Raw genomic sequence first — 27278 nt, 5'->3', positions numbered from 1 at the left:
TTGTCCTTTAATTCAATTCAAAGCAATTGCCCTTTGCTCTTGCCTGTGCTTTTATGCTGGTATGAATTTTGTTTTCTCCTTTAACAAACTCTCTGAAATTTATGAAGGGAATGTATTTGTTTTGTTAAATGTCAAAGTACCGATTCATGAACAAATGTTCTTCAGTATTTCTGTGCACCAGTTTCTATTGCTGTGAAAGTCATTATATGTTTCATTACATGAGACTGGAAATTTTGGGAGACCTGTATTATAAATGACTTGATTCACTCACAATCCCTTTTAAGTTGCTTTTTTTTGAGGGTAGGATTAATTCAGTGTCCACATGTGATCCAGTGCGACCAAACCACCATTTTCCAATTGTACCAAAACTATGTCGTATAACTGAGTTTTAAAAATGCTGCCTGCCAGGGGTGGTCTAACGCTTTCTAGATACATAAATTGAGGGTGTTTCCACTTATAGAAGAGCCTGCGTTGCAGTGCCTGTCTTTAAAAAGATTATTCAACCTGGCTGGTGTAGGTTATGGGGGTTTTTAGGTTGTACCTGAAATATAAACCTTCCAGTGCCTAAAGAGGGCTACAGGAAAGCTGGGGAGAGACTCTGTCCGGGAGTATAGGGATAGGATGAAGGGTAGCAGTTTTAAACTGAAAGAAGGTAGATTTAATGTAAGGAGGAAACTCTTTCCTGTGAGGGGGGTGAGACACTGGCACAGGTTTCCCAGAGCAGCTGTGGCTGCCCCCTCCCTGGCAGGGTTCAGGACAGGTTGGACAGAGCTTTGGGCAACCTGGGCTAGTGGAAGGTGTCCCTGCCCATGGCAGGGTGTTGGAAGTAGATGGTCTTTAAGGTCCCTTCCAACCCAAACCATTCTGTGATTCTATTCTATAATTCTAAACAAGCAATTTAATCTACATATTTCACCCATCTGTTGAAACAACCGAGGCAAAAACTAGAACAAAGGGCAGTACAATAATTCTCTACATATTTGGAAAATCAAAAGCCAATTCTCTTCATTCTAATTTGTGTTACATAATACCTTCATACAACAGCTGATTTGTTTTAAACTTTTTTTCTTGATTAGAAAGGCAAAGATTCTCATTTTTTTTCCATTTTAGATGCTAATACCAAGTTAATCTTCTTTATACTGAGTAAAATAGAAGTGCTCAAATGGATTATGGAGATTAAAAAAAATATTATTTTGTTATTTTTTTTTCAGTAAATCTTTTACTTGATAATTCATAGGCATTTATTAATGTACCCTAATACATTTTCTTTTCTAAAATATCAGGTTATCAGCACTTCAATTACAAACTGAAAGTTTATAACTTATCTGCTTCTTAGGAGGCTTTCATGATAATACTTTAGCACTACATTTTCATGTCACCAAAACCATTCCAGATGTATCAGGGCAGGCTTTTTTGATCGCTTGTAGTATCCCTAAGCAGAGTGGTTAGGTGTTTCCATTGCCTAATTTTGTCCTATGTCGAAGTCTTCATTTTCTCATGTTGAAGTGTGTGTCTCTGTATGTTTGTGGGTTTTCTTGTGGGTTTTGTGGTGGGTTTGTTGGTTGGTTTTTGTTGGTTTGGTTTTTGGTTGTTTTTTTTTACTGAAACGGAATGTATCTACATGCATTCCATTTGTACAAAAATAACAAGGCTGTGTTATTAGCCAAAAGAAAAAGGGCACATTGACACTTAATATATATGAATAATTAAAATCATAAAGTGAATTTTCTTTTTGTGTTTCAGAAAAGTGTGATGAACCTCTGGTCTCAGCATTACCCCACTCCTCCTTCAGCAGTTCATCATCTATGACAAGCAGCTACATGCCAGGGTATGCCAAGTTAAACAAGAGAGGAGGTAAGGGGTGCTCTACCTTAACATTCAGATACTTAAAGAAAAAGTAATGAATGATATTTTTAATGTGAACATACTTTCTATGTAAAATATTATTGCTTATATTTTCTTTAACAAAGTTTTGGCTGTTTGACAGACTGTTTTAGTAAATGGAATAAGTTTCTATTTCATTGCATGTGACAGTAATTGCACTTCATTGCACCTCAGGGAGAAATACACTACTGATAACATGTAGCAGCATGGGCCAAATGCCTAATGTCGATGGAGTCATCCAGTACGGTTGTATAATTGACTTCAGTTGAAAGGGCATACCTGTGTTCATTGGGTAAATGAGCATTTGCAAGGTCATAGTTGTTGGAGCAAAACTAAACAGCTTTGGTGTGCTTTAATTGATTTAACTTGTTTCTCACCTTAGCAATGATTGCTGTCATTCAGTTTTTTCTACCACCACAGGAACTTTGCCTTTTGTATGCATTGCTGTAACACAACATGGCGTTGTTCAGAAGTAACAAAGCCACCTCGGTTTTGGTGGTTGGAAGAATAGGCGCATAAGTTTGTTCCACCTGGTCTTATTATATCCTTAGGACTAGGATTTGTTTCACAGTCTGAACACAAGTCTTTACCTTAACACATAGGAATTTTCATAGCTTTCCTTGATACTTGTAAATATCTATATATATACCATTCTGATATTGATCTTTAAAATAATTTCATAGGAATGATGCATTTAAACATGAAACGTAACAGAAAATTTGTATTCTAAATACTATTGATTTTATTTTTTTCTAAATAGCATCAAACTAGAAGTCCTAAAATGTAAAATTTCACAGATTCTTGTGAATCAATACCAAATTTTATCTTCCTCCCAAAATAGGGTTTAATAAATTGACAATGACAATTTAGAAATACTTTCACTGTAGGGATGATGAAGAGAGAGCAAGTGACTATAGTGCCTCAGGCTTCCGAATCCTGAAGATCTATAATAATTGCAAAACACCAGACATGAAGCAGGTTGGTGTAGTTGAATTGCTGCTTTACTTTTCCTTCTCCTACAGGAATTATGTTGCTCTTGCCTGGTTACCATATTCTGCCTCCTAAGAAAAACAAAACAAAACAAAACCAACCACCATAAAACCATTGAAGCAAAAGTTACAGTCTTTTGGTTTTGGGTGTTTTAAACAAAGTCTGAAATACTATCAAATGGTGGAACACTCCTGAGGTTAAAAGCAGAATTTGTTGCATTGAAATTATAGTCTAGGCTGCCCATGTTCTCCATAAATTTTTTTACACTACTGTTTGTGCAGTTTCTGAGCCAAAGAAAAAAAATCCCACCTTATGAGCAAAGCCATGGATTTACTGTTAGCCTAATTGTAATCTTAATCAAGGAACAACTATTGGCCTAGCTATTCTCATTAAAAAAAAAAAAAAAAAGGAATGAAAGAAAAAATGCTGTTAATGAGAGGACTCTCAATAATAAACCAGGCTATACTTCCTTGTGTCTATCCCTTTCTCTGGTGTTACGTTACTGCTGCCATAAGCTCCTCTGAGTCTTACGGTGGATGGCTGTAGCTGGCGTGGGGGCTATGGTGTATTGACAGCATCCCAGACTCTTTACTGGGAAGAGGATGCAGATGGATGTGTCAAAACTTGCTGGTCAAACTAAAGAGCTATAAGGAAATGCACTGACAGTGGAAGCAGGGACAGGTATCCTGGGAGTAGTAAATGGATGTTACCCGGTTGTGTAGGGATGGGGTCAAGAAGGCCAAGGCGTGGCGGGAGCTGAACTTGGCAAGAGACACAAAGAATAATAAGGGCTTCTACAGGTATGTCAGCCAGAACAGGAAGGTCAAGAAATGTGTACCCCCACAATGAACATGACTGGCAAACTGGTAACAACAAATGAGGAGAAGCTGAAGTACTCAATAACTGTTTTGCCTCAGCCTTCACTGTCAGTAGTAGATGGACTGCAAGACAGGGACTGGGGGAACAAAGTCCCTCCCACTGTAAGAGAAGATCAGGTCTGTGATCACCTGAGGAACCTGAACATACATAAGTCTGTGGGACCTAATGAGATGCCTCCCAGAGTCCTGAGGGAACTGCCTGGTGTAGTTGCCAAGCCACTCTCCTTTTCATATCTGAAAAGTCATGCCACTCAGGTGAAGTCCCTGGTGACTGGAAAAAGGAAACATTGCACCCGTTTTTAAAAAGGGTAGCAAGGAGGACCCTGGGAACTACTGACCTGTCAGCCTCACCTCTGTGTCTGGGAAGACCATGGAACAGATCATCCTAGAAGCTATGCCAAGGCACATGGAGGACAGGGAGGTGATTCAAGACAGCCAGCATGGCTTCACCAAGGGCAAGTCTTGCCTCACCAACCTAGTGGCCTTCTGTGATGGAGTGACTAAATCAGTGTACAGTGGAAGAACTATGGATGTCATCTATCTGAAATTCTGTGATGTCTTTGACACAGTCCCCTACAGCATCCTTCTCTCTAAATTGAAGAGATATGGATTTTATAGATGGACTATTCAGTGGATAAGGAATTGGTCACATCCAGAGAGTGGTGGTCAATTGTTCAATGTCCAGATGGAGACCAGTGACAAGTGTGGTGACTCTCAGGGGTCTCTATTGGTACCAATACTGTTTAATATCTTCATCAGTGATGCAGACAGTGGAATCAAGTGCACCCTCAGCAGGTTTGCAGATGACAGCAAGCTGAGTGGTGCAGTTGACACACCTGAGGGATGGGATGCAATTTAGGGAGACCTGGACAAACTCAAGAAGTAGGCCCATGTGAACCTCATGAGGTTCAATGAGGCCAAGTGCACAGTCCTGCACCGGGGTCAGGGAAATCCCTGGTATCAACACAAGCTGGGCGATGAGTGAATTGAGAGCAGCTCTGTGGAGAAGGACTCGGGAGTAGTGGTGGATGAAATATTGGATATGAGCTGGTAACATGCGCTTGCAGCCCAGAAAGCCAACTGTATCCTGGGCTGCATAAAAAGTGTGACCAGCAGGTCAAGAGATGGGATTCTGCCTCTATGCTGCTCTGGTGAGACCCCACCTGGAATGTTGTCTCCAGCTCTGGAGTCCTCAGCAGAAGGACATGGATCTGTTGGAGAAGGTCCAGAGAAGGGGCACAGGAATGATCAGAGGGCTGGAGCACCTCTCCTGTGAGGAGAGGCGGGTAGAGGTGAGGTTGTTCAGCCTGGAAAAGAGAAGGCTCCAGGGAGATCTTATTGCAGCCTCCCAGTACCTAAAGGGGGCTTGTAAGAAAGATGGGGATGGATTTCAGTAGGGCCTGTAGCGATAGGACAAGCGGTAGTGGGTTTAAACTAAAAGAGGGTAGATTTAGACCAGATATAAGGAAATTTTTTACAATGAGGGTGGTGAAACACTGGCACAGGTTGCCCAGAGAGGTGGTAGATGCCCCCTCCTTGGAAACATTCAAGGCCAGGTTGGACAGGGCTCTGAGCAACCTGATCTAGCTGAGGATGGCCCTGCTTATTTCAGGGGGGGTTGGACTAGATGGGCTTTTAAGATCCCAACCCAAACTATTCTATGATTCTATGTCAATGACAACACTGACATGGCAAAATCTGCTTGAGGTTAAATGTACGTGTTTCAGTGAATGAGGTGATGGGAGCTTTGCAACTAAGGGGGCTGAGCTGTAGACATGGGAGATCCTCAGGCAAGTGGTTCTCTTGCCACTGGGACACCATCCCCTGTCTACAAGCAGGGTGAGCAGTGCTGATTGCACCAGCAGGTTCTGCCTGTTGTCTTGAGATCATCACACAGAAAAGGATGAGTGAGGCCTGATATCAAGCTAGGAAACAAAATCCGTAAGTGTGTAAGAACACAGGATGGAGCTGGGCATGGATACACCTATGACGTGGCTCAGGTAGATCCTGGGGACTGAAATGGGGTCCCCAGGCTCATGGTCAGCACAAGTGGGTTCCCCAGTGGGTAGGGCAATTATAGCCAGTTGGTACCCTCAGGGTCCTGACACTGATCTTTTTTGTTTAGTCTGCAACTCCATTGGTCTGAATTCTCAGTATGTGTGTTTTACATGTGCAGGATTCTTGTTCTTTGATCTCTTTTTCTCTTGGTTTTTGTTCTCTAAAATCAGTCTTAGCCAGCTCCCAAGGTTGCTTTCTTTTAATGACTAGTAATTGACCTAGTGAGTTGCTTAAAGCCCTGCTCCCTCTGGTACCACCCTATGCCTGTACTTTCAATACCTCTGCTATCACCCTGTGATCATAGTCCTCTACACTACATTTTTATTCTACAGTAATAGTTTGTTCTCTGCAGAATACCTACTTTAGGTACAGAAATATATCAAAATCGTGTGTGCCATCACAAAGCTAAGCTAAAGGTAAAACAGATTAGGCTATATTACCTGCTTGTTAGAGAATTAGTAACAAGCTAAACAGAAGTCAAAGACTAGCTTAGAGAAAATATGACTGACAAGCTGGAGTCCTGCAGCCCTGCTGAGCTGAAGCAAAGCCTTTCAGGAGCACTGGCAATTTCTTTGGTTTTATGCCTGCAGACTAGCAGATAACATTGTTTATTGCTCCAGAAATTTAGAAGACTTCTGAATGAGAATAGATGCCGTTTTATGCTGGTTTCAGGATTTTACTTTGGTGTTGCCTTTATTTTGTTACGTGCCTTTTAATAATTCTCCTTCTTTCTGTTGCAATACGTCTGAACGTGGGTTTTGATAGGCTGTTGGGCCTCTTAATTTGTGTTTTCAAGTGTTTGTTGTCCAGATGAAAGAAGTTAAGGAACAGTTCTAGAACACTGTTCATCCTTTACATTAAATTCTGCTGTATCTGATCGGAGTGATGTTGATTTGCATTGTATTCCCTATTCTAAAATAGAAAAAAATCACTAGAATCACTTCAGTAAAATAAAACTTTGCATCCGCTTGGTGGAGAAGATCTTCAAATTGATTTTAGATTACTATTTCTCCTTTTAACTTACTATGCTACTTATTCTATTGTAAGTGAAAGGCAAATCAGACATTTGGAATTTAATTTTTTACCTTTAGTTATATTTACCCTCCCCTTTCTTACTCTTGCAATCACTACAGTGCAGTTTCTTTTAATGATATTTCTTTAGCAATAAGGTCTGCAGTGCGGTCATTAATCAAACATTGGCCTAATTTCCTCTATCAAAAGGTCATTTGAAATTTAGTTGCGTCTCTTTGCTTAAATAGCAACTTCTTTAGACTGTTGTCCCCCATCTCTTAATACATACGAAGCATAGCATACATACTTTTCAAAACTGAACCTTCTCTATGTACATTAACTAATTTTGCTTTCCTAATTCTAGAGAGAGCAAAAGTACTGCAGAATTCAGGAATGTGTTTAAAATGGGAACTCAGCCTTCACTATGTTTATCGTTTTGCTTCTACAAATGATGGAAAATAGCTCAGTTTTAATGCTGAGCTATTTTACAACATCATGGAGTTACAGATATTGCTAATCAAACCAGTAATAAGGGAATCCAATTTTTTTCTCTCCAAAGAGTCATTATCAGATAATAGGTTCCCAAATCAAATGTACTATTTAAACCACACTGTGCTCAAGTCATTAAATGGAAAGAACTCCCTCTCCTCTAGCCCCAGACCCTTTAAATTAAGGAAACGCGCATTTGAAAATTCTAGTCTCCAACCCAATTATATTTTCCTTTGCCATTTTCATGGCACTTCACTCTAGACTGGCAAAACACTTTAGCAGAATAGATCGTATATTTTATTCTATTGATTAAGACACTGATTTACTGAACAGTCACATCATGTTATTAAGAAGGTTGCAGTCGTGACTGTAGTTGTTCTGGTTCAGTTTCCTGCTATAAATGTTGCAATTGGAAGGATGCACATCAAAGAGTTTAATATTTTCATCAGTTTTTAGGAGGCTTCAAAAGCAGAAACATCATTAATTTATTCCTAATGTTTGATATCACTTTGTTTACAAATCTCATAACTACTGATCTAGGCAAACAGAACTAAAACGGCATGGAATGGTATTGATCTGGAAGCTTAGCCTCCAGGGTGTATGTGTAGGGTATTTTGCCATGTCAGTATATCAGAATATTTTACATTTTCCACAGCTGTCTGCTCAGAGCCCTGCAAGCCTTCACTGACTCACAGATTTGTACTTATACTTATTTCAAAGGAAATGCAGATTTGATGGACAGAGTACAACTCGATTAGAAAAGTTAACCTCTCCAGATCTATTTAATTGGTGCTTCATATTCTTTTGTGTTGCCCCTTGTTCCTGTTCTGATCCTTATTTCTTGTTAGGGTAAGCAAAGAAAAGGATCCTAAGCTTTTATATGGGGGGAAAAAAAAAAAAAAGTAAAATGTTTAATTAGAGGAAAAATTGATGATTGTAGAAACATATATTCAGCAGTTACCTGAAAGTTTATCAGTCTTCTGAAAATTCTTACCAGAATGTATTAAAATTTGAAGCCTCCATTTCTATGTCAGTGAGTAAGAGTCTTTGATTTATATAATTGTTATAAATATGAGTCTGTGTTTCCGTAATCATGAAGAGCCAGAGGTCAGGGGGTACAAGGCATGCGTGCATTTTACACCGGCTCTCTTATTCAGGGCTCACCAAAGCACCCCAACTGTCTCATGGGCTGCATTCCCTCTTCTGCCTTCCTGGGTGCTTTCAATCATAGCAGCTGTGAAAAGCTAGTAAAATGCTTTCATTTTATAATCCTGGAAAGAAGTGAGGAACAAAGAGGCCGCACTAAATGTAGGCTATTTTGTCTTATTCTCTTTGTGAACAAAAGAAGGTGGTTCCTCCAATATACTACTACTAAACAACATATTTCACTGGAATTACAGCTGGACAAAGCAATTGCTGCTATCCCTGTCAGGTCTGCAAGCAGGGGGTGAAGAACCTTTAAAACTTTTAAGTGTGGCAAAACTTACCTTGAGACTGGAATGATGCATTGAATTGCATAATGTGAAAGTAGGTTTGGGGAAGCTAGAGTGTGGTGACTCCTAACTTTTGTTAAAGGCTTATAAGCAAAAGCTTGGACTTAAAAAGCTAAGTGGCACTGACTTAGCAACAGTTCAAAGGTTGCAGTAGTCAGATTCTATCAAATTATCCTTCTGAAAGTAAGATAATTTTTCTTTTTAAACCACTAAGTCTTAGTGTATTGTAGAATTGAAGTATTTTTATTTTTTTTTTTAATTATCAGAATTGCTGTGTGTTGTTCAGTGCAGTATAACAAAGGGACAGATTATTTTTTAAATGTCTACAGCTTGTATCAGAAAACAAAGCACCACAGAAGATAAACGTATGAATTTTCTTTTTTGTTCCTGTTACTGTCATTTTCATCTCAATATATGCAAACATCACTAAATCTTTGAATCCTAGAAAACCCTAAAACTTTTTAATTTGGATACACTTTGTAAAAATTATTTTGAATGTTCTCTCGGCTATCAGCTCACATTCTATACCTATGTAAACCAAACATTTCTAAGTGTATTAAATGATCCTCCAATATTTGAAGAAATATGAGACTTTGCTACCTCTGAAAAAATACTTTTGTTTTCAAAATGACTGACAGAGGAGTTATTCATGTTGGCACATAAACATATGCGAAGAAGTTACTGACAGCGCTGTAACACATTTTAACTGGAGCCTAGCTAGCAGACTAGCTAAAGAGATTTTGGTGTGCCCTTCCATTTTTGTCATACCTGCTGCTCAAAAATAGTCCATAATGCTACCACCTTACTAACTAAAATGGCATCAGAGGAAAGGAGAGTTTTCAATTAGCTCATTCTAGATCTAACTTTTTAAAAATAGATCTACAGTAGCTTTTGCATATGTGATGGCAAGGTTAAAAGGTCTAACATCTTATGACCTGCCATCAGTACAATCAATGGACTGCATCACATCATAAGGAGGATTCTTACCACACGTTTGATATAATGCACTATCAATCTTTCTTTTAATGGTTCCCAAGCTATTGGACCTTACACTTCTCACTAGTACAAGAATTAATGCTGCCCATCATCCACCTCATACCATTTTAATTTAGCGAAGAAATTCTACATTATTTCAACATAATGTAAGGTTATATAATATAATTGGAAGCTGCTTGGAACTGATCAGAGTCTCAGAACTTCAGAAATAATCCCAGCAGACAGTGCAAGTATGAAGGTCATAATGAATCTTTGGATGTATGGAAATTCTCTTATGCACAGTGGAATAAAGAAGAAGAAATTTGACAACCAGGGCTCTCTTTCAAGTCCAGTATTAGGGGGGAATCTGAAGCTATCAACGGAATTGATAATGGAATATGAGGGAAGTTTCTGTAGGACAGTTGATGTTCGAAAAGCAATCCTTTTATCACCACTATGTAACTCCTGTCTAGGCTTTCATGTTGCTTTTTAATCAGGGTGCTGACCTTGACCTGTTATTGGAACTATTGATGTATATATAAAACAATCATCAGAAATTTTAAGTGGACATAGGTATAATTGAGTCAGTATGTTTCTTCTCAGTGGAGTTTTAAATTTTGGCTTCTGCATGGAAGATTCAAGAAATTATCTGTAACGGGATATGGTTCTTTTATTCCCCAAATCATTCCCAGTAAGTCAGTTAGATCTGTTCTGCAGCAGCTCTACCAATATAAAAAAAATGCTTGTCAGAGTCTCACCTAAGAAGAAATTGGGGTTGCCTGGTCTTAGCTCTTTTTAGCATGGCTACTAAAACCTCCAGTACCATAACCAATATCACTACTTTTCCAATTCCTTATTACTTTTCTATAATGGTGTATGAAAAAGGATTTCATAGAATCATAGAATCACAGGATGCTTTGGGTTGGAACTGACCTTAAAGATGATCCAGTTCCAACCCCCCTGCCACGGGCAGGGACACCTTCCACTAGCCCAGGTTGCCCAAAGCCCCGTCCAACCTGTCCTGAACCCTGCCAGGGAGGGGGCAGCCACAGCTCCTCTGGGAAACCTGTGCCAGGGCCTCACCACCTGCACGGTGAAAAAATTCTTCCTTATATCTAATCTAAACCTCTGCTCTTTCCGTTTAAAACTGTGACCCCTTGTCTTATCCCTACACTCCCTGATCAGGCGTCCCTCTCCATGTTTCCTGTAGCCCCTTTAAGTACTGGGAGGCCGCTCTGAGGTCTCCCCAGAGTCTTCTCTTCTCCAGGCTGAACAACTCTCTCAGCCTGTCCTCATGTAGTTTTCATTTTGACAGAGTGAATGTAAAAGAGATATAGTTTGTGTCGGCCTGGATTCTGTGAGCTGTTTTGGGCTTGTCCATTCATGGGACTTGCCAGGAATTTATTTTGAGTGTGAATCTCAAAGTGAGGCGTTGTTCAGACTGCATTAACATTGTCCAGATAGGGACAGTGGGGAGCAAGTGTGAAGTAATTAGTACACTGTAGATTGTCAACTTAAATTCTGCAATCTCTTTATGTCAGCAAGACCTTTGGGCACACTGAGAATGCCTGTACACATAATAACTCATTATGTTTTGATTAAAATGCTCTTAGGGGAAAGTTCACAGAATGATCTTGGTTGGAAAAGACCTTGAAGATCATCCAGTCCAACCATTAACCTCACACTGACCATTCCCAACTCCACCAGATCCCTCAGCGCTGGGTCAACCCGACTCTTCAACCCCTCCAGGGATGGGGACTCCACCCCTGCCCTGGGCAGCCCATTCCAACGCCCAACAACCCCTTCTGCAAAGAAATGCTTCCTAAGAGCCAGTCTAACCCTGCCCTGGTGCAGCTTGAGGCCATTCCCTCTTGTCCTGTCAATTGTTACTTGGTTCAAGAAACTCATCCCTGGGCAGTTATTATAGTGTTGCCAGTGGTTTGTAAATTCACTGCCCAGGTTACTGAATGCTGTCTTTCATAAGTAGTTAAGCACTTAAGAATGTTTAGAGTAGCATAAAAGAACAGTAACATCCATGAGAAAAATAGTATCATACACTTAGCTTCTGTCTGTCTATAAGACAGTTCTTGCTAAGACTTTATAAATAATTAAAACATTGTTGCCTTGAAATAACTAAATAAACAAAGTTCCCTTTCTGTAAATACATGCTTTAGAAAAATACACATTGTAAAATCCTGTACAGTTTACTTGCTGAAACTATGCCATGTAATACATAGTAGATCAAATTTAGGTGATCAGAAGTCAGGGAAAATTACATGTTGTTAACCTATTAAATAATTATTTCTTTTTGCAAATGTGGGAAACAAGTTATTCGTGAATGAAAAAATAATCCTCTTGTGCTTCATATATTAATGCAACTTTAAAAACATCTTTGGACTGGACATAGCATTCTTCGTGTTGCACACAGTATAAATAACAGTATTTCTGCAATGTTTTAGAAAGACTACAATTAATTGATGTTTTGCTTTGGTTGTTTTGGGGTTTTTAAGTGCTCTTGGCGTTTTTTTGATTCACTTCAAGACGTAGCTCCTGTAGGAGCATCATTACCTGTGAGGGTAAATGAAAACACTTAAATTTTATTAGTAACATGGCCTTTTGGTATTATTTCTAACAAAATTTTTGTGTAACCCTAACTTCAACCTCTGCGTATTTTCTTCTTTTAACATCCATAAATAATTCAGGCTCAGATCATCATTTGAGAGTTCATTTGGAACTAGAAAGAAAAGTCATGTAGGAAAGGTATTTGTCCTCTCACGGCTATTATTTCTTGGTCAAATATTATTGCTGAATTCATATAATTTTCTGCATGTCTTTATCTGCCTCATATCCTACAGCATATCAATTTTGCTTGTTCCTCACCCTCCAAATAAATAGCTAGTCACCGTGCTTTGATTTGTAATGCAACTCACTTCAGCTCTATGAATGCTTGTATCTCTGTTCTGAAGACAGTTGTGATCGCCACTCAGTTGACCATAGCACTTGTTTTCTGTGCTTCAGTGATCTGGCCCTAGTGAAACATTTTTCATAAATATCTGCATTTTGTAGAATGAATTCTTAAAAATACAAATAAAAATGTTTGCAATAGTTCATACCTCTGAAACCACAGGCTCTTTTGGTCTCTGGAGCAATATATGGGGCAGCAGGAAAAAATATGCAGTGCAAGAATATAGCACATTTTGTGAAGGGGCAGGGAAAAGAAGCATCAAAAAGGGGAAAAAAATTACCATGTACATCCAGGTCAGACTGATGTGTTGAAAAAGTAACTCTGAAAAGGAAAAACATCACCCTTTTCATTCAAAACACAATCCAAGAAACAAAGTCTGTGGAAAGTGAATCTCAAATAATTGGATAAAAATAAAGCATCATTAGCTTATGTTAATTTACCATAGCCCAACGAATACAGAAAGCATGACCATTTTTTCCAGTTCATAACTAATTTGTTAATTAAAGTCTTCAGAATACCTAATTGGCTTATTTAATACATGTTGAGATGGGGAAGAGGGAAAAAAATATTACTGAGTTCTCTCTTAAACTTTGTGTGTGAAACTTTTTCTACAGCAATTCAATTTGCAGAGGTAGCAGTTCCAAGTTCAGCTGGAGACATAAGGAAGATGGGCAGCTCTCTAGGGCCATGGGTAGACGGAGACAGCAAATCCACCCTGACTATGCTGAGCAGCTAGCTTTTTCCAGACAAAACTCAGCTTAGTTCATTAATTCTTTCTGAAGCTAATGAAGAGCTGACTCTGACAGGAAAGGGGCCGCACTGGTGGCAGGGAGTGGGCAGCCCCGCAGCCAGCCAGGCTGGATCCATGTATCACAGATATACTTAGGGATATACCCCTAGGGATCGGTGCAGCTCTGGCCATTTATCCTCAGAGGAGCCAAATTCGGTGCTCTCGACCATCCTAAAAGCCCAGAGATTAATTTGAAGGTTTCTCAAGCAGCACTGGGACATTAACCTGTAAATAGTTAAGAAATTTATTTAGCTGTACTTACTGGCTTCATCTCTATGCTATCTTGAAAAGGCAAACCTGATTAGCTCGCTAACTCCACTCAGAATACTTACATTCTTCTCTGCATTTGAGCAGAAGCTAATGGTCTCAAATATGAGGTGCCTGACAAGTTTATACTTGAGCTTTACAGATGGTACAGGATACTTGGTCTTTCTCTTTCTTACTGTATGCAGTCAGGTGCTTCAGATTTCACATGGATGACTCATACACATAAGATACATTAAAAGTTCTCAGACACTTTCAAAAAGTCATCAAACTTGCATTGTATTTTTTTGCTATATGCTTCGTAAGCATTCATCAAGTTTACATTCATGAAAGCATCACTTGTACATGGAGGTGTTAGTGCACGAAGAGTATTGCCAATGGCAGGTTCTTGCCTGCATAAAGACGATTTTTTACAAAAGGGCATCAGTCCTTGTAAATCAGGCACTAAATTACATAGTCAATCCATTTAAACATTGCAGACATTACCTCTGATGTCTAATTTCAATTCCTAAAACAGGGAGTGAAGTTTTATCCTATTTTAAAAGCTAGCACATTTAGAATTAAATTTTACAGTTAATATAAAGGGTGAGATTTGGGCTGCAAAATGAATTATAATAACACTGAAGTTCTGCTAGGTGCCTTCTTAACCTGATGCCTCACAAGAAACTTGCCTACACTAGAGCTGGCACATTTAATAAATTAGAAAATTTTATACTTCTGCAGATAATGGAGCTACTGTGTTTGCACAGATCAATGGGAACATGCGGGATTTAAAAAAAACCTCAACATAGGAAAACTGGCCAACCACTTTTGACATATCCAGTACATTTAGGAGTAGCAGAGGCTGACAGGTTAGATACCCCTGGCTAGGTTATATCTACAAATACTTCAGACCAAAACAGAGATGTGTGAGACTCATCTGGATTTGTGGGAATGATGCAGTGAGTGTACAGAAAACACACGGTCAGCTGCTTCTAAGGTAGGTGCCTCTTGTCAGACAGTAGGAGTGTTTCACCCTCTCCTGCACACAAAACAACGGGTTTTCCTTACACAGATGAGTGTAGTGCAACTGGTAGATAGCTTCTTCAAGCACAAAGTACTGCCTTTCCCATACAAGTCATAAACAAGTGTAAATGGTGGTAGAAATGGGAGCTATTTGGCTACCGTTATAACCTCCTAGTACAGTAATATGCTGAAAGAGAGAAAAGAAATAATGTGATGAAATGAAGCTATTCGCTGTAGGATGAGAGAGCGCAGCTATTATTCATGTTTCAGCCTTCACAATTAGACTTATTCACAAGGAAATCTGAGCTACACAGTAAGAGAACATTAATACTCATTTTTCTATATAACATATGTCACAAAAAATATCTCTGGATCTAGAAGCATCTAATTTGGCATCCAGTCCCACATCATAGATTTGCTGTTGGCTTCACTTTGGTTTGTATCACTTTCTTAGGTGAAACTATTTTTTAACCTGTTTGTGTATAAGACTCACTTTAACATTGATAAAAATTATACAGGCGCATGTACATTTGAAGGAAAAAAGGTGCATCAACTCATTCTGAACAAGATCACCTACGTTAGAAAACTTCAACTTTATTGAAGCCTTGCATAGACTGTTATAGGTGAAAAGGAAAGAGGTGAATGAGAGTGTTGTCAGAGTGAAAATCTCTCCCTTCAGTGAGAGGATAATTTTCCTTTATTAGGTTATCACTGTAGCTGAGATTTGAGTCAGCTTTGTGCAGAATGGCAGATGACTATAACACTGCAGGGGGAGAAACTGTTGGCGTAATTATGAAGCAACAATTTAGTTATGCCTACCCAGAAATTAAAAAAAAAAAAAAAAAAAAAGAAATCTGTTTCTACTGAGATTCTTGGGTGTGTGTGTGTTTGATAAACAGTGGTAAAAAAATAAGAAAGCTTGAAAAGCTGCTTTTTAAAAAGTTGTATTTTAGGTGTCTTTGCTTTTCAGTATTGACTACCATCAAATTTAGCATTCCTTCTGGGCTTTCAGGCACTTTACTCTCAGTGAGCTAATTCTGCTTTGGTTAAGAAATTTGTCAGAAATGATCTGATGTTTGTAAGGATCAAAGGGTCCTATGGTATGTAAAAATAGGCACTTGAGTATGTGTATTAACTACATAATATTTATAGATCAGGAATGAGTAGCTCTAAATTATCAGCCATCACTGCCTGCTTAGCTTTTCCTAGTACAGACTGGGTGATAAGAAGATGACTTGGTTTTGAGGGAAGAATCAGGTGACACTTGGCAATTTTGTAAAAGAGGAATAAACAAGACTCTTGCTGAGTGAAACAGGGTGTTATGCTTTTTCTGGGAAGGAAATATTGTTGGGTATAGCATAGTGCTGCACTAAGAGGGCTTTAGCTGATATTCTGCCAAATGTAGAATATATAGAAATAAGATGTTTCATTTAATACACAAGCCAAGTTGTCTTTTACATGTACTGAGAGAGATGGTACTTCAACTACTTTGCTTTCTTCAGTACCAAGAAGTTGTCTGTTTCCTGTGTTGGGGGAAGAATCTCTAACAAAAGCCAATGCCAGAATTATTTAATTTGCTGACTTTAGCAGCTGGTCAGCAGCATCCCCCATTACACATTTTGAATACATAGAGATGATTGTTGTTTGTACATGTTGTTTTCCAGGTGGGTCCTTCTGGTTTTTTTATTTGTTCTAATTGTGATTAATTAGTTTCTACATTAGGTCAAAATGGTGCTCAATTATCAGGAAGAAGTTGCATGCCACATTTTAAAAATAGTTCTTGAGAGATCGGAGAAGCTGTTAATTATGAGCCCAGTTATTGTAAGCAATCTCTAAAAGTTACTTTAATGAACTTCTAGTTTCAAGGCAAAACCAAATTTACATATTCTATGCATAATATATTATCTTAAACACACTAGTGATGATGCTTTAGCTCTTCACTTGAAAGTAAAGTGATGTGAAATGCATCTAAGGCAGCAATCGACATGTTGACCGGCAATGACTGATGAGCCACATCCAAAGTCATCAGGAAAGGAGGAGTGTAGCTGGGGATCAAAGCAGAGATACCAGAAATTAAGTAGGAATTGGCAATGAATTATTTTAAACATTTGAGTTCTCAGGTTTCTGCTAGGCTTTAAAGGAATTACCTTTAGCCCTTCACAACGGAATGTTTTTCCCACAGCGGTCTACTCTGAGGCTGGAGCACCTTGCTTATAAATATGTGGTATTGGCCACCCTTTGAGAAAAGCTACTAGCTTACTAGTTCACTAGGTGTGATATGGCGATTCCTATGCTCTTATCTTGTTCTCTTACAGCTGGTCCCTCCATGAGACTGGGGTCATAATGACAGAGTTTGCTGGGGAAATCTACAGGCTTATCCAATTTTATGGATGACTGCAACACTTCCAGCCTCTCAGACTCACCTACAAAGGCATGGAAATTTAAAGGAACGGGGGAAGTTAACTGCAAGAAAGAAGACAGGATAGACCACAAAATAAATTGATTTACCATATTGGCATAGATCCAGACTTATTGAAAAATAGAGTTGGTACTGTGAAATAAAAACTACAAACAAGCTCCTGCATTAACAGAGATAAGGAGAGAACATAAATAAAGCCTTTGGTTTGACAAGAGCATTGGGGTCGCCAGAATCATTGTCATATAATTTTCAGTCACCTGAAAAGAGTTTCTTTCTCTCTGACTTCTGTTATCTGAAAACAGAAGTGTTCTCATTTTAGGACTTTAGTCACTACCAAGTTTTCGGTTTCATGTTTAGAATGTTACACACATTTTTCAGCTGGCCACCTAACGGCAAAAATACCTTGTCTGCATAGTCTAATGTGACTCATGAAACACAGCTAAAAGCTCAGCTATAGAAATGCTTGTAATGATTTCAGAAACTTACCATTCATTACTTTGCAAGCAGGGAAACTGAAGGTTGTAATCATGGCTTTTATCTTGCAAATTTACCCCAGGAACTTTAAAAAGGTCTGAAGATTACAGCTAAAGAACAGGATGCTGCTCATCAGAGTAATGAGCAGTACTGTGAGATGCCAGCTTTCTGTCAAGGTGCTAGAATCTATTACAGAAAGTAATTTAATTATGCACTTTATTATCTGTAATAAATATAAATTGACTGGTTTACTTCCAAAATTTCCAACTAAATATAGGTATTATTTTTCCATAATACCGGAAGCTCATTGTTAGCGTTGTGCAGAAGTAAGTCCTTTGCCCAGCAGAGGTGGTACTATGAACTGTTCTCCTGCTTTCTCCTTGTGTATTAGGCAAATGCTACTGACGTTATCTTGTGATGCAGAACAATGCAAAACCACAATGATGTCATAATAGTGTCCCAAAAGACTCTGATAGCCTTATTTAATATACAATGTTAATAGTGGAAATTTAATGTGTTCTGCTATTCTGGATGATTTTGAGCTATCAACAGTACCAGCCAAATGGAAAAATTTTGAATGCATTGAATGTGGGGTCTATAAAAACTTCATTAAAAAAAATTATGCCTAGAGTTAGTTTTGATGTTGATCAATAATAGCAGTATCGGTTAGTCAGTGTTGACAGTTTTAAATAATGAGTATATGCAACTTTCTGACAAGCTGTATTTAAAACATGCTCCCACTTCCTACTCCCCACAAAGAAAAACTAAGGACTTTAAAAGTGTAGAAACTTATAGTTATTTTGGCAAATTTAATAGGAATGGTCTGTAAGAGTAAGAGCTGTAAGTAAGAGGTTACATGAAAGTAGAAAGAGGAGAAAAGAGATCAAGAGATTTGCACATGTACATGAGAAAATTGGACCCCTAAATCCCATTAATTTTCCAGACAAGTTTAGCACATAAATCCCTTTCTGATTTTAATGTTTAACAGAGGGAGTCTCAGTTTCATTATATCTAATCTACATGGAAAACATAAGGTAGGAATAATGTGAATTCAGATCTGTTGAAACAAAACTACATTGACATGCGGTGGTTACAGAGCTAATTCAGTAAATGCTTTTAACAAATTAGGACAGGCTTTAAAAAGTGATTGTCATCTGAATACCACCGTCTGGTTCAAACTGAAGGAATATGATGCACTTTCTCCTGTGTCTAGTGCTAGTGAAGGAAAATTATGTAAAAAACAGAACCATTTGTGTTTGTTCCTAAAGGGACCCTCAGGCCAGAGAGTTTGTAAATGTCTTTTCTGGGTTTTATTAAGCTAATGTACCATGTCCACATTTGATTTCTTTTTTATTCCCAGAGGGATTATATTGTTGTTTTTAACTGTGTGTCTTTGAAAGCGTAGAATATGCTTCTAGAATATAGAATCGAGCATCGGACTTTCCTTTGCCAGATAGACGAATCTATAAAATGAGGTTCACCAATTTATCTAAGAATTTATTTGAAAGAAGAGCTCATGTCAAATACAAGAAGAAAACTACAAATTGTAAAGCTAGATTTTTGTAACAATTATCTCCTTATAAAAAGAAGGATTTTGTCATGCAACTTTTCTGTCTCTTTATTGGTGGCTTACCATGGTCAATTAAAATCCCTGGAAGCATCCAGAAACTCATTTTAATAGCACAATAATGTCTGGATATTGGGAAACCAAAAAAAAATATATAAAGGTACTTGCAAGTTGTAGGTACAACTCCCTTCTCTAGAGGAGGAGCTCAAGGACTTCAGCTTTCTCACAAAGCTTGTTCTTATGGAAAGGAACCTTTCATATGGGAGAAGATTGATCTTTAGGGGCTGTTTGCATTTGATGCCATGTGGTACTTGAACTCTGTCAAAAAAGATGTTAAATCTGTTGCAGTACTGGTATCCTCTGTGTCACAGCTGTTTCCATTACCTCAGATTCCAGGATCAAATATTCATATCTAATGGGAAGAAACATCACATCATAAAGAGAGAGATCACCAAGAAAGTTTTAAAAGGTTGTATGCTATTAAAAAAACTGGTGGCTGTGGCAGAGACACTGTTAAGTTTGTGGCAGCATACAGTGGTTTAGGTGGTAGTGAGGAACAGAGTGCATTGACATATTTTACAGCTTGATCTGAAACCTGCTGATGGAAAGATGTCCTTTGACTTTGGTAGCTTTTGGATCAGGCATTTTATTGGCACTGTTATCGTCATCTTTTTATCTTAGGCAGGTGCTAAGCAAGCGTATGCTGCAAGTCATCAGCCTGACGGAAAAATGTGTAATAAGCGTTGCTGTGGTTTTTTAACACTGGAATGTGCATGGGTATTTTGTAGTTGCTTGATTCCTGAGGCTTCAAAAACTCAGCTGTAGTGTTGAATAAACTTGTCACTGCAGATCTGGCATGATAGAGTGTAACACAATATGTTCTGACTAGCATGTAATCCTTCAGCTGATGACTGTAGCTCCAGGGATGTTAACATGGCACAAGCTACTGTTTTAGATCACTTTCCATGGTGCTTAGCAGTGCAGAGCCTTAGAACATGAATTTGTCAGGCAAAATTGTACAAAGGTTGAGAAAATCAGTGGCAACTAAAACTATTTCAGTTACTGTTCATTTATGGAATTTTATGATAAGAGCTAGGAGTGTAATGCTCTTGTTAAGATGTTGACTATGTTCCAAACATGCATTGTGCCAGGAGAGATGTTAACAGAGAATTTCAACTCTGTAAATCAATATGGGTAGAAACCCTATCCCCTGAGGAATCTTGTGCCCCAAATATTTTCCCCATGTTCTTTTACCCATTAAGAATCAAGTAGGAAACTTTTTTTTAGCCCTATCTTTGATGGAGAATATTAAATTACAGGTATGTTGCCTTTCAGATTTCTAAGTGAGCTTGTAAATCCAGCACTTGATCTTGCACAATGCCAAGCTCATTGTCTGGTTCCACAAGATGCACTGGTGTCTGTTCTAAGGTTATTGTGCAGATACTGACACTACTCAGTATAATGAGATGTAAGCACAATATTCAGCATTGTTGACCTTGTAGCAAAATATTGGAAAAGGTAGAAGAATGGTGTTGTGTCTGTTATAGGGCAAGCATAATCTGCTCTTACTTATGTGACTGTAGTATTTGTCCAACAATGCTAGCAAATCACTGCTGGAGGAAAGTGAAATGTTTTCTATTCCCAATTCACTGGCTCCATTGTGAAACTATTGGTCAGTCTTTTGTGATAGATTTATACTTTGCTTTTAGTATATTAGAATCTCATTCTTTTTCATATCCATTACATTAATGCATAACTTCTTTTGCAAAACTAGAGTTTGAAAGTTAATATCTAACTTTCTGCTCTTCTTGTGCCCTTTCCTACCTTTTTTTTCCAGAATGCATTCAAGAAATACAATGTATGTTTCTCAGTCTGTGTTTTCTTTGTCTTTTGTCTTTATTTGGGCAACTCTATACCTTTTCAAAAATATGTATAAAGAAAAAAGTTGGAAGTTGTCGACCTTCAGATATAAGGTAGGAAATCATAAGAATTAAAGAAACTGACTTCCAGGAGAGTAAACTTTCCCAGTACCAAGAATTTTATTTAAATATACAATTAAGTGATATGATGAGTAAGTAAAGACCAGTATCACACAGCAAGTTAAGGAGTTACACTGTTATGTAGAATACAGTTGCTAGTGGTGATTCTGCAGTACAGAAATTAAAAAAAAAAAAAAAAAAAAAAAAAGGTAAAATAAGAAAGGTAAATGTGTAAAATCAGGATGAAAGATTATTTCAAATAAATTTAAGAATGAGTGGTCTGTTAGAGCAGAAATGTCATCTATCTTACCAAGTTTAGCAACAGAATCTCAGGAAAGGTTTGAGCATCTGCAGATGGGAGGTTTGAGAGAATGGCGATTCAAGGAGGGGAGGAAGGCATTTAGGGAGTAAGGCCCTTTTATTATCTTAATAATGTGAAATACTTGAACCTGTACAAGAGAGTCAGATCATACAACCTTACCTCAACATAAGTAAAAACTTATATTTAATGTCCGCTTTACGTTCAAGGTGTTCCTCCATGTTGTGCTGTGTAACTCACACTTGCTCTCTGATTAGTTAATTAAAGTTAGGCTGACCTGGTGTAGTTGTTCATATTTGCCAAGCTACTGTTCTTGTAATAAGATACTCCTGTAACAATAGAATAATTCTGACTGGAAGGAATTTAGGAGGTCTCCAGTCCCAGTACCTTCCCAAAGCAGGGTTCAGCTCTGTTATCAGACCAGGTTGCTCAGGTCTTTAACCAATTGGATCTGGAAAACTTCCAAGGACAGAGACTGCAGCCCCTCTGGGCAACCTGTTTCACTGCCCAACTGTCCTCATGGGGAAAAAAAATTATTTTCAGTCAGAACCTCTCGCATTTCAGTTTGTATCCATTCTCTCATCCTTCTGCCATGAACTTCAGTAAAGAGCCTGGCCCCATCTCTCTGATGACCACCCTGTAGGTACTGGGGACTGCTGTAAGGTTCCCCTAAAGCCAACTATTTCCAGGCTGAACAAACCCTGCTTCCTCAGCCTCTCCTCACAGGATGAGAGATACAGCCCCCTGACTATGTTTTTGGTTTTCCACTGAATTTAAGATAGCAGAGGAAAATTACAATGTACAGTAGAACAAGAAAGTGGTGTATAGGGTTGGAAAGCAAAAGCTGCAAGAACAAGAGAGACCTCAGGAACAGAGAAGCAGGGCAAAGGGATGCCTCTCTCAAGTGCATGCCTGCAAATGCACACAGCCTGGGAAACTAAAGCGCTCCCTGTGATTGAGACCTGTGTGTCAGGATCCAGGAGAAGCCAGTGAGGGGTGACATCGTGGTAGGAATGTGTTATGAACCAGAACATCAGGATGACAAAGTGGCCACCATTTTCTTTGAACAAATTCAGAACACCTCCAGACTGGATACCTTCATTCGTATGCGAGACTTTAATCTCTCTGACATCTGCTGGAAGGGCGGTACAGGGGGATGTCATCAACCCAGGTTTCTGGAGGGTGTCAGGGGTAACTTCATGATACAGGCACTAGATGAGGTCCTGCGATAGGGTATAAGGAGACATAAACCAGAAACAGTGTTAGGGAATCTAACTGTTACAGATTTCAGCCCTCTGCCTTGTATAAATCCGGTAGGCAAACTTTACAGGAATAAAAAAGCTGTTGTTCAAAATGTATTGTAATGAAACATCTCATAACAAGTACTATCGTTATGCAAATGTGCTTAAATGTCCTTACAGAACTTCGATGTTTAACTGAAGTCCAGGATAAAACTTGTTATAAACTTGACTCCCTTTACTTAAAAAAATATGAAACAGAATATTACTAACATTTTTATTTTCTTGTTACAAACACTCTCCCAGTCATCAAGTGTCATATCTTTCTAACATCTGGTATATGTTTTGATAGATCAAGTTAATATATATTATGTACATTATCTTTTTACTGGAGTTATCTGTGTGATAAATTTGCTTTATAAAATCTATGCCCAATAACACTTTCTGTTTTGCCAAAAAAAAAAAAGCTACTAATAAGGAAAAAGAGGTTATATAATTGTAATAATAAATAAAAGTCAAAAAAATTGCAGCGGCCTGATAAGCGTTAGCTACCTCTTTTAAGTGACTGATTTTATGATGCTTAATTAACATTCCCAAATTAGAAGCTAAAACTGTGGTGTTAGGTTCCTTTAAACCCAGAATGAATACCAGATATTTTTTCTTCTTTCATTCTTTAAAAAAACCCTGTATTTAAACCTATACTCTAATCATAATACATATAATTATCATATCGCACTTACCATTCTTAGGCCATGTGGTTTTGCCTGTTTAAGATCTTTTTATAGCACAATAATCATAGGATTCAATTTTTACAGAAGTAGTGATTTATCTAGTAGTGGTTTGTGCTTTAGAAGCCCTTGCTGCATACTTATTTCCTGGGTTTATGCCAATAAGGAAAATCCCTTTGCCTTCAGTAGGAATGATATTCACGTAGCTGGAAGCAGAGAAGGACTAGCTGTCTGTGATAACTGGTTTTCTTCAATATAAAAGTGAATCAGGAGACCATAGAAGTTATGGAAACGCTGTCATACAGTTGCACAGATGTCCCTGGACAATTTTGCTTTCGAGCTGAGGTAATGCTTCCTCATCTAGGCTCAGCAAATGGAAATTTCCTTGAAGACTGTTACGAAGATTTGCTTATTCCAGCATGCAGGAAAAATCATGAGCTTTATTCAAGAAGAGAAGGATGTAATCTTTATAAGGGTAGAGCAGCCAGCTCTATGGGGTTGTGCATGTATGGTGAAGTAGGATAAATTATTAGCCTTAGCATAACAGCATTATTCACAGAGTTTCAAAATACTATTTTCACAGTTGTTGGTGTGAGGTGAATAATGTGTTACAGCAGCTTACAGACAGGCAGACTAAAGCATACAAAGCTATTTTTATCCTCATATGGTGGGTTGACCTTGGCTAGATGCCAGGTGCCCACCAAAGCCACTCCATCACTCCCCTCCTCAACTGGACAAGGTGAGAGAGAATATAACAAAAGGCTCAGGGGTTGAGAGAAGGACAGGGAGAGATCATTCACCCATTTCTGTCACAGGCAAAACAGACTTGACTTGGGAAAAATAACCTAATTTATTGGCAATCAAATCAGAGTAGGGTGATGAGAAATAAAACAAATCTTAAAAAAGACCTTCTCCCCATCCCTGTAGCCCTCCACTACCAAAACCTTGCCACACAAACCCAATACACTTCACTTAGGTCTTTGCTTGCCTGGGCAATGCTTCATCCAAGTTAGATGATTTCTGTGATGAACACTCCTTTGTAGCTGTGGCTGGTTTCTTCATCTGCCAACTACTGCTGTGTACAGACAGAAATTATTTAGGTATGGTCTGCAGTCTAGCTGTCTTGAGGTGGTGGGTTTTTTCCTTTTGCAAGGGGAGCGGGTATATTGAGTTGGTCTGGACATGCAAAAGTTATTTTTCTTCTCAGCAGTGTTATACTCAGCAATCTTGACTGACAGTGTAGAAAAAATGCATTCAGGACAAGTATTTCAGTCTGTAGCCTGAACAGTTTAAATGGAAAGCATGGAAACTGCAGAGAGATTAATTTCAGCCTGGGGAGCTGTGCCATCCTAAGAGTCTTAAAGGGCTCATGGAGGCATGGGGGAGAAGTGGGGATGATTCAGGGCACCTGAAGTTAAATCCTGCTTTGAATCCTCATCCAGACCCTGGAAGCTTGAACCTTCCTCCTCTAAAGCTAGCATTTCCATATTCTCCTCCCTTCTGTAGGTTAAAATTTAAAGAACAAGGGTTGGAATGTTCATCTGGGGCTTTTAATTTATTATAGTTTAATTTTTGAAATGCTCTGCTGCATGAACTTTGAATTCTCATTAAATTATATTGAATAAAAATCCTAACAGAATTTCATTCCCTGGTTAGTGTCTAAAATGTATCAGATTAGTTAATCCCATGTGTGTAAATTAACATTTGATATCACTGATAAGAGCACTGTTACTTTTATTAATGTGTTGTAACTGTTAAATTTTTCTGCTGCCTTTTTTCCTCAGTACAGCCTCAGATGATTATAATGATTTTGTATACAGTGCTATATTTTGGCTCCAAGGAGTATAAACTCGTTAGAGACTAGTCAATATTTATTAGCAGTTTACCACAGACTTCAGGCAAATAATTGCCCTAAAAAAGTCGAATTCTACTGTGGTATAGTCCTATCCTGAAATTAGCATATTATTTTGCAAATAGAAATAAAGAATAAAATTGTTCCTCCCATGTTGTTGCTACTCTGCATATGATATCAATAAATATTTTTCTATTAGCAAAATAGAAGGCATAATATAAGCTTTCATCATCCAAATGGATGCAGTACAGAGTAATTTTTAAAAGTAGAATAAATTTTCATAATGGAGAGAAAGGATAAGGATCTGAGTACTGCTTGCAGTATATGCATTAGTGGAAAAAAAAAAAATTATCCTTTAGCTTTGTTAAAAGCAGCTAAACCCACAAACCCCTTAAATCAGCTGTATACTAGGTTTCAGAAGTCATCTCACAATATTTCACAATTCTGTGCTCCTGCTTGTTGAAAGAAGAACAGGAGAGGGAAGCACATTTACTAAGGTGGATTAAACGGTACCAGTAACTTGTATTCATGCATGGCACTGATACTATCAGAGCTCCTGTAAGATCACGAGCAAGGTCTGTCTCACAGAAGCGTTTGGAAGCGGTGGCTGATCACTGAGGCAGGTAGGGAAAAGCCCTGCCCTGTTCTCAGGATTGGGTCCGTGGCAGTGCAATGCTGGCACAAATAAAAGTATTTATATAGCTTGCTATAGCTATAAGTAGTATAGCTCCCTCTAGCTGTTAATTTTCTAGGCACATTTGCATACAGAAAATAGTCATTTTTAAGTATTCAGAAACTTTCAGTAGAGCTGACTGATTATTCCCCGTCTCCAGTCATTTTGTTTCAGAAAAGAGAACCTCTTTATAAGAATTCAGTGGCTTTACTTATAATTTTTGTGGGAAAGTGTCAAAATGTGTAGGGATTTTAGCACTCTAGCACTCAAGAAGAAAGGAACAAGGTGGTCAGAAAAAAATATTTCAGACTGTTTTATTAACTATTCTGACTTTTGAGAAATCATCACTGTTTGGGTTGAAACCAGCTTCTGAGAAATTCCTGTAAAATGGGAATTCAGGTCTGAAATTTGGAGCAGTTGGAAAAGACATCTGTATAGAAAAATGAGGATTTAACCCGGATGGGAGACACTAGGGAAAAATCTTCAACCTGAGCATTCTCTTGAATGTATTTTTTCTTGCCAATCCCAAAAGAAGCAGCTGTAAAAATACCAAACAGACAAACAAAAAACCCTAGTAGAAATTGTTAAAAAGCAACAGAGAGAGAAGACAACTGAGCTGTGTTGAGGTTCTGTAGCAGTCCAGGAGCTGAGCCTAAGTGGGTGTTGCAGACATCAGTAGCATCAGGCAGAGGTTGACTGCTGACAATCATCAAGGGAGATAGACTTCAGGAGCTAGGCCAGGTCAGTTTTTGTACTTGCTGGGCTAAGGGTCTTCCAGGGCATGTACCAGGCAGAGGGAGTACCTTACAAGAAGGGCATTTCAAGGGAGAAGTCGAGGGAGAAACATTTCTTGCAGATGACACAGACCAGGACATTTGGAGTTAAAAAAAGTAACTAGAAAACAGATAATGAGTATAATGAAACAATCATGTAGCTTTTATTTGTTAACAGTGAACAGTGTTGTTTGCACATCAGCAGAATGCTCTTATACATGGCAGAAACTATATTCACTAAAGGATCTCGCACAGCAAGTCTCTGCAAGACAGAAGGTTCGGGTTTTATCTTTTATCGCTGAAGACTTGTGACAGAACAAGATATCTAAGACTGAATTATGGCATTTAATAATCTTTCATGTACAGTCATTTGACGGAAAAAATATTAAGATGGGCTAGAACATCACGATTTAACTTAGAGAAATTCAGCTTTGCCTTCCATCGCTTTGTGGAC

General features: G+C 38.4%; 1 protein-coding gene across 1 annotated transcript in view; it reads left to right on the top strand.

Moving 5' to 3' along the window:
* CNTNAP2 (contactin associated protein 2) overlaps positions 1-27278 on the top strand; it is a 1190827-nt gene that overhangs the window by 364450 nt on the left and 799099 nt on the right. The window contains exon 2 of the mRNA XM_074900878.1: positions 1744-1854. Within this exon, the coding sequence (XP_074756979.1) occupies positions 1744-1854 (111 nt within the window). The remainder of the gene's footprint in view (positions 1-1743; positions 1855-27278) is intronic.

This window comes from Athene noctua, chromosome 2, assembly GCF_965140245.1.
Source record: "Athene noctua chromosome 2, bAthNoc1.hap1.1, whole genome shotgun sequence".
Taxonomy (NCBI): domain Eukaryota; kingdom Metazoa; phylum Chordata; class Aves; order Strigiformes; family Strigidae; genus Athene; species Athene noctua.
Note: the sequence above shows the minus strand (reverse complement) of the source record. Positions and strands in the feature narration are given on the sequence as shown.